General features: G+C 56.9%; 2 protein-coding genes across 36 annotated transcripts in view; one reads left to right on the forward strand and one right to left on the reverse strand.

Annotated features, from left to right (window-relative positions):
• Positions 1–7536, forward strand: part of MED24 (mediator complex subunit 24) — a 35483-nt gene extending 27947 nt beyond the window's left edge. For 12 of the 34 annotated variants that reach the window (XM_054671528.2, XM_009432240.4, XM_009432235.4 and 9 more), the window contains 8 exons: positions 294–469; positions 3244–3508; positions 3813–3994; positions 4155–4245; positions 4585–4684; positions 6162–6371; positions 6711–6859; positions 6999–7536. In XM_054671528.2, coding sequence (XP_054527503.1) covers positions 294–469; positions 3244–3508; positions 3813–3994; positions 4155–4245; positions 4585–4684; positions 6162–6371; positions 6711–6859; positions 6999–7115 — 1290 coding nt within the window. In that variant the 3' untranslated portion in view covers positions 7116–7536. The remainder of the gene's footprint in view (positions 1–293; positions 470–3243; positions 3509–3812; positions 3995–4154; positions 4246–4584; positions 4685–6161; positions 6372–6710; positions 6860–6998) is intronic. The other 22 variants (XM_016931873.3, XM_016931874.3, XM_054671537.2 and 19 more) reach the window with 2 other exon arrangements.
• A 1282-nt stretch (positions 7537–8818) lies between these two features.
• Positions 8819–11245, reverse strand: CSF3 (colony stimulating factor 3). 2 transcript variants are annotated; one of them, XM_009432244.4, is made up of 5 exons: positions 11123–11244; positions 10792–10946; positions 10297–10404; positions 10006–10152; positions 8819–9841 (listed from the first exon to the last, which is right to left on the reverse strand). In XM_009432244.4, the coding sequence occupies exons 1-5, from the start codon at positions 11160–11162 to the stop codon at positions 9677–9679; spliced, it is 615 nt and encodes a 204-aa protein (XP_009430519.1). In that variant the 5' UTR covers positions 11163–11244; the 3' UTR covers positions 8819–9676. The 2 variants fall into 2 exon arrangements, with proteins under 2 accessions (XP_009430519.1, XP_016787365.1); XM_016931876.3 differs by lacking the exon at positions 10297–10404 and having other exon boundaries at positions 11123–11245.
• Between the last annotated feature and the right edge of the window lie 1704 nt (positions 11246–12949).

Consider the following 12949-nt stretch of genomic DNA (forward strand, 5'->3'; position numbering starts at 1 on the left):
CTTTGCTCCCCTGAGACACAGAGCCAGCCAGTGATGACTTGTTATATTTCGTAAGGGCAAGAAGACCTTTAATCCAGGAGCTCATGTTTTGATATTGATATTTTGTGTAATCGTTGTCTTAGCTACTCCCTCTGGCCCAGGTAGCTCTGGGAAGATCAAACTTGTGGAGAGAGGTGTGGAATGTGGCCCGGGACTCCACCCGCTGCACTTAGCTGCCCGCAGAGGCTGAGAAGGTGATGTTGGCTCAAGAAAGGGAGATAGATGGTAGCCCATCACCTTTCCGTCTCCCCTAGAAAATCACTGATAACATCAAAGGGAAGGTATGCAGTCTGGCGGTGTGTGCTGTGGCTTGGCTTGTGGCCCACGTCCGGATGCTGGGGCTGGATGAGCGTGAGAAGTCGCTGCAGATGATCCGCCAGCTGGCAGGGCCACTGTTTAGTGAGAACACCCTGCAGTTCTACAATGAGAGGTCGGTAACCCGCCTTCCCTTCTCAGACCCTTCAAGTGTGTTGTGAGAAGTCAGCACATCCAGTAACAAGCACCCCTCTCTTTTCTGACCTTCACAAACACGCTACTTGATCACTCACTCACTCACTTTCCTATTCATGCATTCACGCATCTGACTCAGCAAACATGTACTGTGTCTCTGTGGCAGAAGCGTTTATATGCCAGCACCTGCTGTGTTGTCAGAAATGCAGACCCTAAATAGGGTCTGCCCGCAGAGACTCAAGTTCTAGACAACTAGCTCCCAAAAGAACAAAGCTGTGTGACTGTCTAGGAGCTAGGAACCTGTCTGTAGATTTTACAGGACGTGCCCCACCCTCAGTTACCTCTTAGGACAGTTTCCTGCCCTGGCTCTTCAGGGGCTTCGAGGACTTCCCTGGTGACCAGCTACGTTGAGTTCATTCACCCAACCAATAAGTTGTTTGCTTTTTTTAATTGTAAAAAACACATAAGATTTGCCATCTTAGCCATGTTTAAGTGTACTGTTCGGTAGTGTTAAGTATATTCACACTGTTGTGTAACAGGTCTCCAGAACTTTCTTGCATCTCTGAAACTCCATACCCACTGAACAACAGCTTCCCATTTTCCCCTCCCTCCAGCTCCTGGTAACTACCATTTTACTTTGTGTGTCTAGGAATTTGACTACTTTATACTTTTTTTATTGTTGTTGTTGAGACAAGGTCTTACCCTTGCCCAGATCAGAGTGAGTCTCACTGCAACCTCAAATTCCTGGGCTCAAGTGATCCTCTCGCCTCAGCCTCCCGAGTAGCTGGGACTGCAGGCCCACAGCCGGCTAATTTTTCTAGTCTTTGTAGAGACAGGGTCTCACTATATTGCCAGGTCTTGAACTCCTGGCCTTGAGTGATCCTCTCACCGTGGACTCCCAAAGTGCTGGGATTACAGGCGTGACCCACCGTGCCCTGCTGAATTTGACTACTTTTTAGATGCCTCATTTAACTGGAATCATACAGTCCTTGCCTTTTCGTGACTCACTGACTTCACTCAGCATGATGTCCTCAAAGCTCATCCATGTAGTAGCACGTGACAGGAATTCCTTCCTTTTTAAGGCTGAATAATACTCTGTTGTGGGCCGGGCGTGGTGGCTCACGCCTGCAATCCTAGCACTTTGGGAGGCTGAGGTGGGTGGCTCACTTGAGGTCAGGAGTTTAAGGCCAGCCTGACCAACATGGTGAAACCTTGGCCTTACTAAAAATACAAAAATGAGCAGGGAGTGGTGGCAGGCGCCTGCAATCCCAGCTACTTGGGAGGCTGAGACAGGAGAATCGCTTGAACCCAGGAAGCGGAGGTTGCAGTGAGCCGAGATCGTGCCACTGCACTCCAGCCTGGGTGAAAGAGTGAGACTCTGTCTCAAAAAACAAAACAAAAACAAAAAAAACCTCTATTGTGTGGCTATACCACATCTTGATCCCTCCTCTGTCAGTGGACACTTCAGTTGCTTCCACCTTTGGGCTATAGTGAATAGTGCTGCTGTGAACATGGGTGTTTACCAGCTAATACGTTTTGGGTGTTGCCATGTCTTTATGGCAACGTTGAGGATGTCTTTATTTATTTATTTATGTACTTATTTTTGAGACGGCGTTTCGCTCTGTCGCCCAGGCTGGAGTGCTGTGGCACTATCTAGGCTCACTGCAGTCTCCGCCTCCTGGGTTCAAGAGATTCTCCTGCCTCAGCCTCCTGAGTAGCCGGGATTACAGGCATGTGCCACCACACCCGGCTAATTTTTGTATTTTTGGTAGAGATGGGGTTTCACCATGTTGGCCAGGCTGGTCTCGAACTCCTGATTTCAGGTGATCTTCCCGCCTCAGCCTCCCGAAGTGCTGGGATTATAGGCATGAGCCACCGCACCGGGCCTGAGGATGTCTTAATAGGGAGAAGGGGAAGCATTGAGCTGAATGAGGTTTGGACGGTCTGGAAAAGCACATCTCGTTTTCCCCTTGCCTCCTTCTTTTTTCCTTTCTTCTCTCATTTCTCCACCACCTTCCCCCCCTCCGCCCTACCAAGTAGGGAGCTTTTGCTCTGGTGTAACCCATTCTAAGCACCCTAAATCCTATCTGGGTAAGGGGTAGTGAGAAGTCTGTGGCTCCATTGTGCAGGTGGGAAAAGTGGCTCTAAAAGTCATAGCAACTTTCCCAGAGCCACCCTGCATTCCAGGAACAGTCAGCACTCGGCCCGGGTCTGTATTCACTTCCGAAGCCTCTTTCCATGAGAAAATTCCTGGATATACACTTCTATCTGCCCAGCTACCAGGGGCCGGGAAGAGTCCTGTGGGGCAGCCCTTGGGCCTCTCCTGGAAGGAACAGTTTACTTTGGGAGGAGGCCAGGGCTGGGCGGAGACCCCCAAGCACTCAGCCTAGGGGGAAGTGATTGTGTTTATTTATGTGGCAGGTTGGCAGGGCCCAGGCCTGGGGGATGGGGGAAGTTGGAGAATAAAAGAAAATGTGAATATCTGGCTGGAATGGCCAGGGGGAGGAAAGCCCCTCCCCAGTCCCTATTTATAGGCTTTGTGTCCTGCAGGTGAGAGACCTGCCAGGAGCAGAGCAGGGGCCAGGTCACCCCGGGGTATACCGTCCCCCAGCCCCCCACTGCAAAACTGGGTTAATGCCTCAGGGAGATTTCCGTAACCTAAGTTCAAGGGAAAGTCTGGCATGGGTGTTCCCTCCTCTCCCTCCCCACCCTACAGTGGCACCTGAGCCTCAGGTCCTCTCGGCCCTCCCCCAGGGTGGTGATCATGAACTCGATCCTGGAGCGCATGTGTGCCGACGTGCTGCAGCAGACAGCCACGCAGATCAAGTTTCCCTCCACCGGGGTGGACACAATGCCCTACTGGAACCTGCTGCCCCCCAAGCGGCCCATCAAAGAGGTGCTGACGGACATCTTTGCCAAGGTGCTGGAGAAGGGCTGGGTGGACAGCCGCTCCATCCACATCTTTGACACCCTGCTGCACATGGGCGGCGTCTACTGGTTCTGCAACAACCTGATTAAGGTACTTGGGCTGGAGTGGCTGTGGGCCGACATGGGTCCTGTCCCCTGGCTCCCCACACCTGGCCTGGTCTGCCAGGCTTCCCTGAGAGGCTGCCGTGAGCCAGGTGGCCTCCCCGGAATGCCTCGCCTCAGAGTTGCCTCCTTGGGGAGCTCTGGCCAGAGACTGGGATTCAGCCTGAGGGGCGGAGCAACATCTGGGGCCCCCTCTGCGGGCCTTACTGGACAGCCATGCTGGGGTGGCAGGGTGTAGGAGCCCCAGATCCTGGGCCCCTGGCTCCTGAACTGCCCCCCTTCCTGCGCACTAGGAGCTGCTGAAGGAGACGCGGAAGGAGCACACGCTGCGGGCAGTGGAGCTGCTCTACTCCATCTTCTGCCTGGACATGCAGCAAGTGACCCTGGTCCTGCTGGGCCACATCCTGCCTGGCCTGCTCACTGACTCCTCCAAGTGGCACAGCCTCATGGACCCCCCGGGCACTGCTCTTGCCAAGTAAGATTCTCTTCAGAGCTTGCCCTGCTCCGGCCACCCAGGGTCAGGCACCCCTCGCCTGGTGCCACCCTGGGAGACTGGGCTTTGGGGAGCCCAGTCAGACACAGAAAGCTCCTGGGGCACCTCTCACTGTCCCCCTTTTTCTGGAACCCTTTGCCAGGCTGGCCGTGTGGTGTGCCCTCAGTTCCTACTCCTCCCACAAGGGACAGGCGTCCACCCGCCAGAAGAAGAGACACCGCGAAGACATTGAGGTAGGCCCCCCAGCCGCCCTCGCCGGCTTCACTTGTTCACCGGTTTGTTACAGCATTTCCTAAGGATTCCCCAGGCAAAGGGAAGCAGTTGTGGCCCCTGCCCTTGGGGCAGCTGTGCCTGGGCATGATTGGTCAGGAATCTGCATGGGTGATTTGTGTGGCCCCAGCCTGCCCATGGGCACAAGGGGCCTGTCAGATTGTGGGAGGGGTTGAGCAGAGAGGGGCTGAGGCCCTGCTAGCCATGCTGACCTCGCTCAAATCGGAGCTCAAGCTCTTTTCCCTGACAGCTGGAAACTGGGGGGTTTAGGGGTGTATAACAGTGACTTTCACACCCTCTAGGATTATATCAGCCTCTTCCCCCTGGACGATGTGCAGCCTTCGAAGTTGATGCGACTGCTGAGCTCTAATGAGGACGATGCCAACATCCTTTCGAGCCCCAGTGAGTGTGTGGGCTGGCCGCACGCCACTCCTTTTCCTGGGAATTCACTCCCCGATGCTGCCACTCTGCCGCTGCCCCAGCTGCAGGCATCTTTGCAGCTGGTCAGAGAGGGTGTGGCAGGGACCTGCTGTTCTAGCCCCCAAGGGGGTGCTCTGTGTCCTGCCCCTGGAGAAGAGGTTGCTGTTCTCACTCCCTGAGGGTTGAAGCTCCTCTGCCCAGGTCCAGCCCAGCCCACAGTTGTTCCCCTGCAGCCCTCCTGCCCCCTCCCTTACCCCAGGGTTGAGGGGATGACAAGCTACCCAAGTGAGTGAGTTCACTGCCTCAGGCACAGCCTGTGCCATTGACTCACCAGCTCTGACCTTCCTTCCTTCCTTCCCCCAAAACATGCCCGGAGAGGCCCGGGCTGGGGCATGGGGCTACTCCCCACCTTCCTGCCTAAAGAGCACACCCCCCACCAACCACTTCCCTGGAGGTCATCCTTTTCACTGTCCTCTCCTCCCTGCCAGGCTTACTGCCAAGGGTTCCTTCTGTGGCATTTTTCCTGTTTCCAGAGATTTCTCCTGAGCCTGAACTTTTCTCTGAAGCCTTTTAGGAACTAGGGGACCAACTATACACTTGATCAGAAGAAAGATGCTAGGTTTGCCAGCTACAAGCGCTGTGACCTTTAGCTAGCGACTGAGCCAGCCCCCGTATGGGTCTCCTCATCTGTAAATGGGGTGTTGTGAGGAATAAGCAGCTTAGGAAGTACCAAGATCGGCCCCTGGCCCTGTGTGCTCGCCACATGTTAGTTTTTCTCTCTCATTCCATTGGGATCTCTGTATCTGAGGTCCCTCTGTGCCCTTTTTTTGTTTTGTTTGTTTTTTGTTTGTTTGTTTGTTTGTTTTTTTGAGTTGGAGTCTCCCTCTGTTGCCCAGGCTGGAGTGCAGTCGCGCGATCTCAGCTTACTGCAAGCTCCGCCTCCTGGGTTTAAGCAATTTTCCTGTCTCAGCCTCCTGAGTCGCTGGGACTACAGGCGCCTGCCACAACGCTTGGCTAATTTTTGTATTTTTAGTAGAGACGGGGTTTCACCATATTGGTCAGGCTGGTCTCGAACTCCTGAACTCAGATGATCCATCCGCCTTGGCCTCCCAAAGTGCTGGGATTACAGGCGTGAGCCACCACGCCCAGCCTGTTTTTCTGAGACACGGTTTTGCTCTGTTGCTCAGGCTGGAGTGCAGTGGCACCATCTCGGCTCACTGCAGCCTTGTTCTCCTAGGCTCAAGCAGTCTGCCTCAGCCTCCCGAGGAGCTGGGACTACAGGCTTTGGCACCACACCCAGCTAATTTTTGTATTTTTTGTAGAGATGAGGTCTCGCTAGTTGCCAAGGCTGGTCTCAAACTCCTGAACTCAAGCGATCCTCCTGCTTTGGCCTCCCAAAATGCTGGGATTACAGGTGTGAGCCACTGTACCTGGCCTCCCTTTGTGCTCTTGATCTCAGGGTCTTCTCTGGGCTCTCCATGTACCAGTTACCTCCGATGGGTGAAGGTCGGGTGGGGGCATCCCCGGGGAGCACCACTTTTGCACTCGGCAGGCTGTTTCCCAGCGCTCCATCTGCTCCGTCCCACAGCAGACCGATCCATGAGCAGCTCCCTCTCAGCCTCTCAGCTCCACACGGTCAACATGCGGGACCCTCTGAACCGAGTCCTGGGTGAGTTCCCCACCCCTGCTGCCGAACCTGGGGCTAAGCTGGACGAGTCCCTCTTCTCATGGAGGCTGGGAGACCTTGTCAGCTGGAAGGGGCCTTGCGGTGCCCCTCCCTTCCCTCTCCATGCCCCTCATTGTTGGCTGTCCTGGCCCCCAGGCTCCTGTCTAGTTCCCCCTCCTCCCCTCCCCAATTGCCTTTTATATTTTCTCTCTCTGACACCCCATTTTGGGGACATGCTCAGCATGTGTTTCTTTTCCCTTTTCAGTCCCACCTTCTCCCAGAGTGTGACCTCACCCTCTCTCATGGAACTCCCTCCTGTCACTCTCCCCCCACTCTCTACAGCCAACCTGTTCCTGCTCATCTCCTCCATCCTGGGGTCTCGCACCGCTGGCCCCCACACCCAGTTCGTGCAGTGGTTCATGGAGGAGTGTGTGGACTGCCTGGAGCAGGGCGGCCGTGGCAGCGTCCTGCAGTTCATGCCCTTCACCACCGTGAGTACCACCTTCCCGGCTCTCCTGCTGGTGCTGGGGCCTCGGGGCAGCCCTTAGAGCAGGGAGGGGCCTCCTTCCCCCTGGGACAGCACACCCACCACCAGCCGTCCCGCAAGCAGCATCTGTCTGTCCGTGGCAGGTGTCGGAACTGGTGAAGGTGTCAGCCATGTCCAGCCCCAAGGTGGTTCTGGCCATCACGGACCTCAGCCTGCCCCTGGGCCGCCAGGTGGCTGCTAAAGCCATTGCTGCACTCTGAGGGGCTTGGCATGGCCGCAGTGGGGGCTGGGGACTGGCGCAGCCCCAGGCGCCTCCAAGGGAAGCAGTGAGGAAAGATGAGGCATCGTGGCTCACATCCGCTGCACATGGTGCAAGAGCCTCTAGCGGCTTCCAGTTCCCCGCTCCTGACTCCTGACCTCCAGGATGTCTCCCGGTTTCTTCTTTCAAAATTTCCTCTCCATCTGCTGGCACCTGAGGAGTGTGAGCAGCCTGGACCACAAGCCCAGTGGTCACCCCTGTGTGCGCCCGCCCCAGCCCAGGAGTAGTCTTACCTCTGAGGAACTTTCTAGATGCAAAGTGTGTGTGTGTGTGTGTGTGTGTGTGTGTGTGTGTATTTTGTAATATGTGAGGGAAATCTACCTTCGTTCATGTATAAATAAAGCTCCTCGTGGGTCCCTTTGTGACTGTGTGTGCTGTTGGTATTGGTGCCACCCGGGGCAGGGCATAGTGTCCTCTCCCTGGACTCCTGTGCTGTGGCCAGGGAACGGCTCACTCCTGTGGTGAGGAGGAGGAGGAAGAGGAGCAGAGGCGGCAGGGCTCAGGGTCCTATGTGGGCTTGCTCAGCTGGGGAAGGGCCAGGGGAAAGCAGCTTCCCTTCCTTGGAGCCAAGTTGGCTGGCCTGCTGCCCCCTCCCCCAAAGCCAGCTGTACCCTGAAAGGGGAGAGGCTTTGGCTCAGGGCCCCACAGTGCTGGGGCAGGGTGGCCTGCTCTGCTGTCTCCCGAACCTGGTCCAACACCACCCACACTCTGACTAGCCTGGGATTTGATCTGTTGCCTCCAAAAAAGGACTGGGGGATGGGAGGCGGGGGGATGAGGGGCCGGACCTTTCTTTAACCCTTCCTTGCCTGCCTCACACATCTCTGAGCCCCTAGATGGATGACTCCGAGCTGGCAGTGGGCACTTCTGACCCTGCTTTCCGAGGAGCCACGGGCAGGGGAGGTGGGAGGGACTGAGGAGCTGAGGAGGAGAAGGCTTGGGCAGATAGTGGACTGGGGACTGGTGGGGGTACCCCAAAGCCACACAGGAGTCTTTGGCTGCAGGCAGGCCTCACACCTGTGGTGCGGTCGCTGGCCCCCCTGCTTGCCACAGCTCCCCACCCTCCTGGGCTGTGAGCTTAGCGCTCTTCAGCCTAAGGCTGCCACAAGCAGGAAGTGACCAACTGGGGCGAGTGCAGAGACCGAGTCTGAGGAGAGAAGCTCTGACCCCAGTGGTCACCTTGAACTTGGCTTCCACTTTGTGGGCAACTTGATGGATGGGCTCAAGTTTATGGAAGATGGTAAATGACAAGCCTGGTGCAGATGCTCAGCACTCCCTGGCTTCATCTTGTCTGGCTGTGTCTGGCCTGTTAAGCCCACCCAGACCCCATGCCCTCTCCTTTCCGGGTTCCCATGGTCCCCGTGCCTCTGTCTTCCCTGCCAGGCTTTGGCTGCTCGAGTGCAGATTCCATGTCTGCCTTGTTCCCTGCTGTGTCCCCAGCACTTAGCCCAGCGTCTGCACAGAGTAGGTGCTCAGAGAAATATGTGCTAACGGAATGAATGTCAGACGAACTTGAGAACTTTCCTCCTCCTCCCTGGACCTCCTCCCCGGACCTCCTCCCCGACCTCCCTCTGGCCTCTCCCACCCTTCAGCCACCTCCCCAGCCCCTGGCCAGGCACCAGCTGGACTCAAGAAGGAGGAAGGATGTGACTGGAGGCAAACACTTTATTATCCTGAAGTTCAGTTACAATGCGACAGTGGAGGGGACACTGGTGAGTGGGGGGTGAAGAGGTGGAGGGTGACAGTGGAGCTTCCTTTCACACACAGGCCTGACATGATTCCTCCTGTCTGCTCCCTCCCACATCCCCAGTCCCCGTCCAGCAAGGCAAATGTCCAGGCACCTGCCTGGCCCTAAAAAGAGTCACAGTCCTGACCCTCGTGGGGGCAGGGCAGGTGTCCCGAGGGCACCCAGAAAAACAGGAGACACGTCGGTGATTTTCGGGAGTCAAACCATGTCCCAAAAGTCTTAAGAAGAAAAACGAGATTCCCCAGCAAATTCGTGGGACCCCAGGGCCATGCCTCCCAGCTCTGGCCACCTCTGCTTGTCCAGGGGCCTCACAGTCAAGGGGATGCAGGGGCCGCTGTGCAGTCAGCTGAGGCCAGAGTGAGGGGTGCAAGGACCCAGATGGGGAACACTGCTGTTTAAATATTAAACAGGGATTTCTTGTCTCCCACGTGGGAGACCTGATACTCTCAAGGGTCCCAGGTGGGGACCCTCAGGACCAGGGGCTCACAGCGGCTCATCCCAGTGCCCACTGCAGAGCCAGGGCTGGGGAGCAGTCATAGTAATAAATACTTGGTATTTACCTATCTACCTCCCAGTCCAGGGGATGGGAGGACAGGAGCTTTTTCTCACTGCTACAGGCAGGAGAATGAAACTCAGAAATGCAGGGAAGGACACAGAGGCCTGGGGCTCCGTTCTGCTCTTCCCTGTCTTTAAATATGAGGCTTAAATAGACATAAATATTAAATAGAGATAAATACATGGGATGGGGAGGGCTTGGCTCAGGGCTGGGCAAGGTGGCGTAGAACGCGGTACGACACCTCCAGGAAGCTCTGCAGATGGGAGGCAACCAGGACCCCTCCTGCCCGGCGCTGGAAAGCAGAGGCGAAGGCCGGCATGGCACCCTGGGTGGGCTGCAGGGCAGGGGCCATTCCCAGTTCTTCCATCTGTGGAGGAAAGCTGTGATCAGTGGTTGGGCCCTTCTGAGTGGGCATTATTACAAATGAGGAAATGCTGGGGGCTGACAGCATGGACAGGGCCCATACACAGGCCCGGCTGTGGTGCCCAGAATGCCAGCACGACCTTGGCCACCCTGCCCAACAAGGCTCACCTGCTGCCAGATGGTGGTGGCAAAGTCGGCGACATCCAGCTGCAGTGTGTCCAAGGTGGGACCCAACTCGGGGGAGATCCCTTCCAGGGCCTGCAGGAGCCCCTGGTAGAGGAAGAGGCCGCTATGGAGTTGGCTCAAGCAGCCTGCCTGTGAGACAGAGCAGAAGAGTTAGGGGGTGCTGCCTGAGATACGTCAGGCCCCCAGCTTGGAACCTGGAGACCTGGGGGAGCCCATGGGTGTCCCTCCTCTCCTTCCCCCTCCTCATTAGCCTTATCCTTTCCTGACACTCACCAGCTGCAGGGCCTGGCTGGGGCAGCTGCTCAGGGGAGCCCAGGGGATGCCCAGAGAGTGTCCGAGCAGCACCAGCTCCTCGGGGTGGCACAGCTTGTAGGTGGCACACTGGGGATGGAAGGATGCTGAGTGAGACTCGCCGTGGCCGGGTCGCCGCTCCTTCCCGGGTCCTCCCCGACTCTCTGGTCTTTCCCCTCCCTCCATGTCCTGCCAGGCTGTTCAGTTCCTCTCTGCCCTGCACCCCCACTCTCTGATCTCACAGGGGCCCTTGCCCTTTCTCCTGAATGTGATGCCTCTACTCCCATCCCAGCCAGCCCTCCTGAGCACTGTCCCCACCAAGGTCCTCCTCCCCAAATCCCTTCCCAGCCTTCCCCAGCTCCACTGCTCCTAATATTCTCCCATGTCCCTTCCAGAGGATGTCGGCCCTGCAGTTCCATCCCCCTTAGCTCTCCCCGCCGGGCTTCCCTCCACAGCCCTCTCACCCGCCTCACTCACCAGCTTCTCCTGGAGCGCCGCGCCATCGCCCTGGATCTTCCTCACTTGCTCTAAGCACTTGAGCAGGAAGCTCTGGGGCAGGGAGCTGGCAGGGCCCAGGGGGGTGGCTTCCTGCACTGTCCAGAGTGCACTGTGCCACAGCAGCAGCTGCAGGGCTGGGGACAGAGCGGGCTCAGGAGACATGCTGTTCCCTACCACCTGAGGCCCTCTCGGGGACACTGGGTGCCTTTAATCCCCATTCCCAGAACAGGGATCCCCAGCCCCTCTGTCACACCAGCCTCCCTCCCATGCCAGGGCAGGCGGCTCTCCCATCCTGGGCCAAGACACTCACCCATCAGCTTCATGGGGCTCTGGGCGGCAGGTCCAGCCATGGGTCTGGGTGGGGCTGGGCTGCAGGCTCCGGGCTGTTTTGGGGCCCAGCTCTAGGGGGGCCTTTATACATAACCCCATGGAGGCCTGGGAGGAAATTACCTGGGGCCACGACTAAGGCTTAGTAATAACTTCCCAGGATTTATGCAAATTTGGTGTCCAAGACAATGCAGGGGGGTTGGAACAAAAAGCTGTTTGCGAAAGTTTTGTGAAATTGTGGAATCTCTGATCCTCCTTTGACGTCGCCTTGCCCCCCTCAAACTCCCTTCCTCCCGCTGCCCCACCCAGGCCTGAATGGCCCCAGAGTGTTTGAATAGAACAGCTGAACAAAGGCTGAGCCGCTGATAGACGCCTGGAAGCGGCAGCAGCCTGTGGGGAAGTGGCAGCTGAGTCGGGGTCTCCCTCTCTGCTCTGGCAGACTTGCGGGGGCAGTGTCCTTTGCCCCTCTCCTTTGGGATTCTCAAGCCTGTCCCCCAAGCCCGCAAATTCTAAGAGAGAAAAAAAGAAGCTGGTTGCCCCCATTCCTACCCCCAAACTCTCCGGAGGCTGCCTGTCTGGGAGACCTCCTGAGCCCCTACCTGAGATAAGGACATTGGGTCTCGGCTGCTGTGCCCACCCCACACTTGGATAGGCACCATCGAAAGTTCCAGGCTGTCCTGTCCCAAGTTGATTAGCTGGGAACTCCCCCAGAAACCCCCCCGGCCCCCATGACTCATTCGGCTAAAGCCCCTAGAATCCCGGTAGAGCCCAGAGGAAACCGGATGTCTGTCCCGAATGAGGCAAGACCCTTCGAGGCGATTGGCTCACCTGACCTTCACCTCCTCGTGCACGACCCTGACAGTAGGGTCCCCAAGGGCTTTGGAACTGCGGGATTGGGACACGTGACTTCCTTGGTCATTCACCTTGAAGTGGACACGGGCTGGGGTGAGAGAGGGGAAACTGCCCCATCTTCTCATCTTAGAACCATGCAGCGTTAATGCTGGAAGGGACCTTGGAGTCGATTCCAACCCCGTGAACTGGGCCAGGGAAGGAAGTGCCTTGCCCAAGGTCATGGTAAGTGACAGAATTACAGCCTGGGCCTCTGGCTCAGACCTGAACGTTTTCTTTTTCTTTTCCAGATGGAGTCTTGCTCTGTTGCCCAGGCTGGAGTGCAGTGGCACGATCTCGGCTCACTGCAAACTCTGCCTCCTGGGTTCACGCCATTCTCCTGCCTCAGCCTCCCAAGTAGCTGGAACTACAGGTGCCCGCCACCATGCCCGGCCAATTTTTTGTATTTTTAGTAGAGACGGGGTTTCACCGTGTTAGCCAGGATGGTCACGATCTCCTGACCTCGTGATCCACCGGCCTCGGCCTCCCAAAGTGCCGGGATTACAGGCGTGAGCCACCGTGCCTGGCCTAGGCCTGAACGTTTTCTACAGGCCACAAGGCCTGCCTGGGGCAGTCTGACTGGCCACACCCAAGACTGTCACCTTCTGTCCTAATTTACCCCAGCATGCCAAGAAACAGACATCTCTGGATGAGAAGTGGACGTGGTGACTGCATGGGGCCATCTCTGGTGCTTGGGGGCCCCCTGGTGGTCACCAATGGCAGGGACGTCTGATCTCACACACTGATCTCACACACTGTTATCTGGTCCGCGGTCCTGCAGCTCCGCCTTAGCTCCGTGGCTCAGCACCTTGCACTGATGGGGCCCAGCTCTGTACCCAGCTCCCTGGGAGTAGAGGGTGGGTTTTTGTTGTTGTTTTTTTGAAATGGAGTTTCGCTCATTGCTCAGGCTGGAGTGCAATGG

This window comes from Pan troglodytes, chromosome 19 (assembly GCF_028858775.2).
Source record: "Pan troglodytes isolate AG18354 chromosome 19, NHGRI_mPanTro3-v2.0_pri, whole genome shotgun sequence".
In the NCBI taxonomy this organism is placed as follows: domain Eukaryota; kingdom Metazoa; phylum Chordata; class Mammalia; order Primates; family Hominidae; genus Pan; species Pan troglodytes.

Excerpts from the sequence above, each read along its gene's own strand:
- CSF3 (XM_009432244.4), bottom strand. The coding sequence starts at position 11,162 with ATGGCTGGACCTGCCGCCCAGAGCCCCATGAAGCTGATGG. Across the intron at positions 10,947-11,122 it reads GAGCCCCATGAAGCTGATGG|CCCTGCAGCTGCTGCTGTGG; the intron begins GTGAGTGTCTTG and ends CTCTGTCCCCAG. Across the intron at positions 9,842-10,005 it reads CCACCACCATCTGGCAGCAG|ATGGAAGAACTGGGAATGGC; the intron begins GTGAGCCTTGTT and ends TTTCCTCCACAG.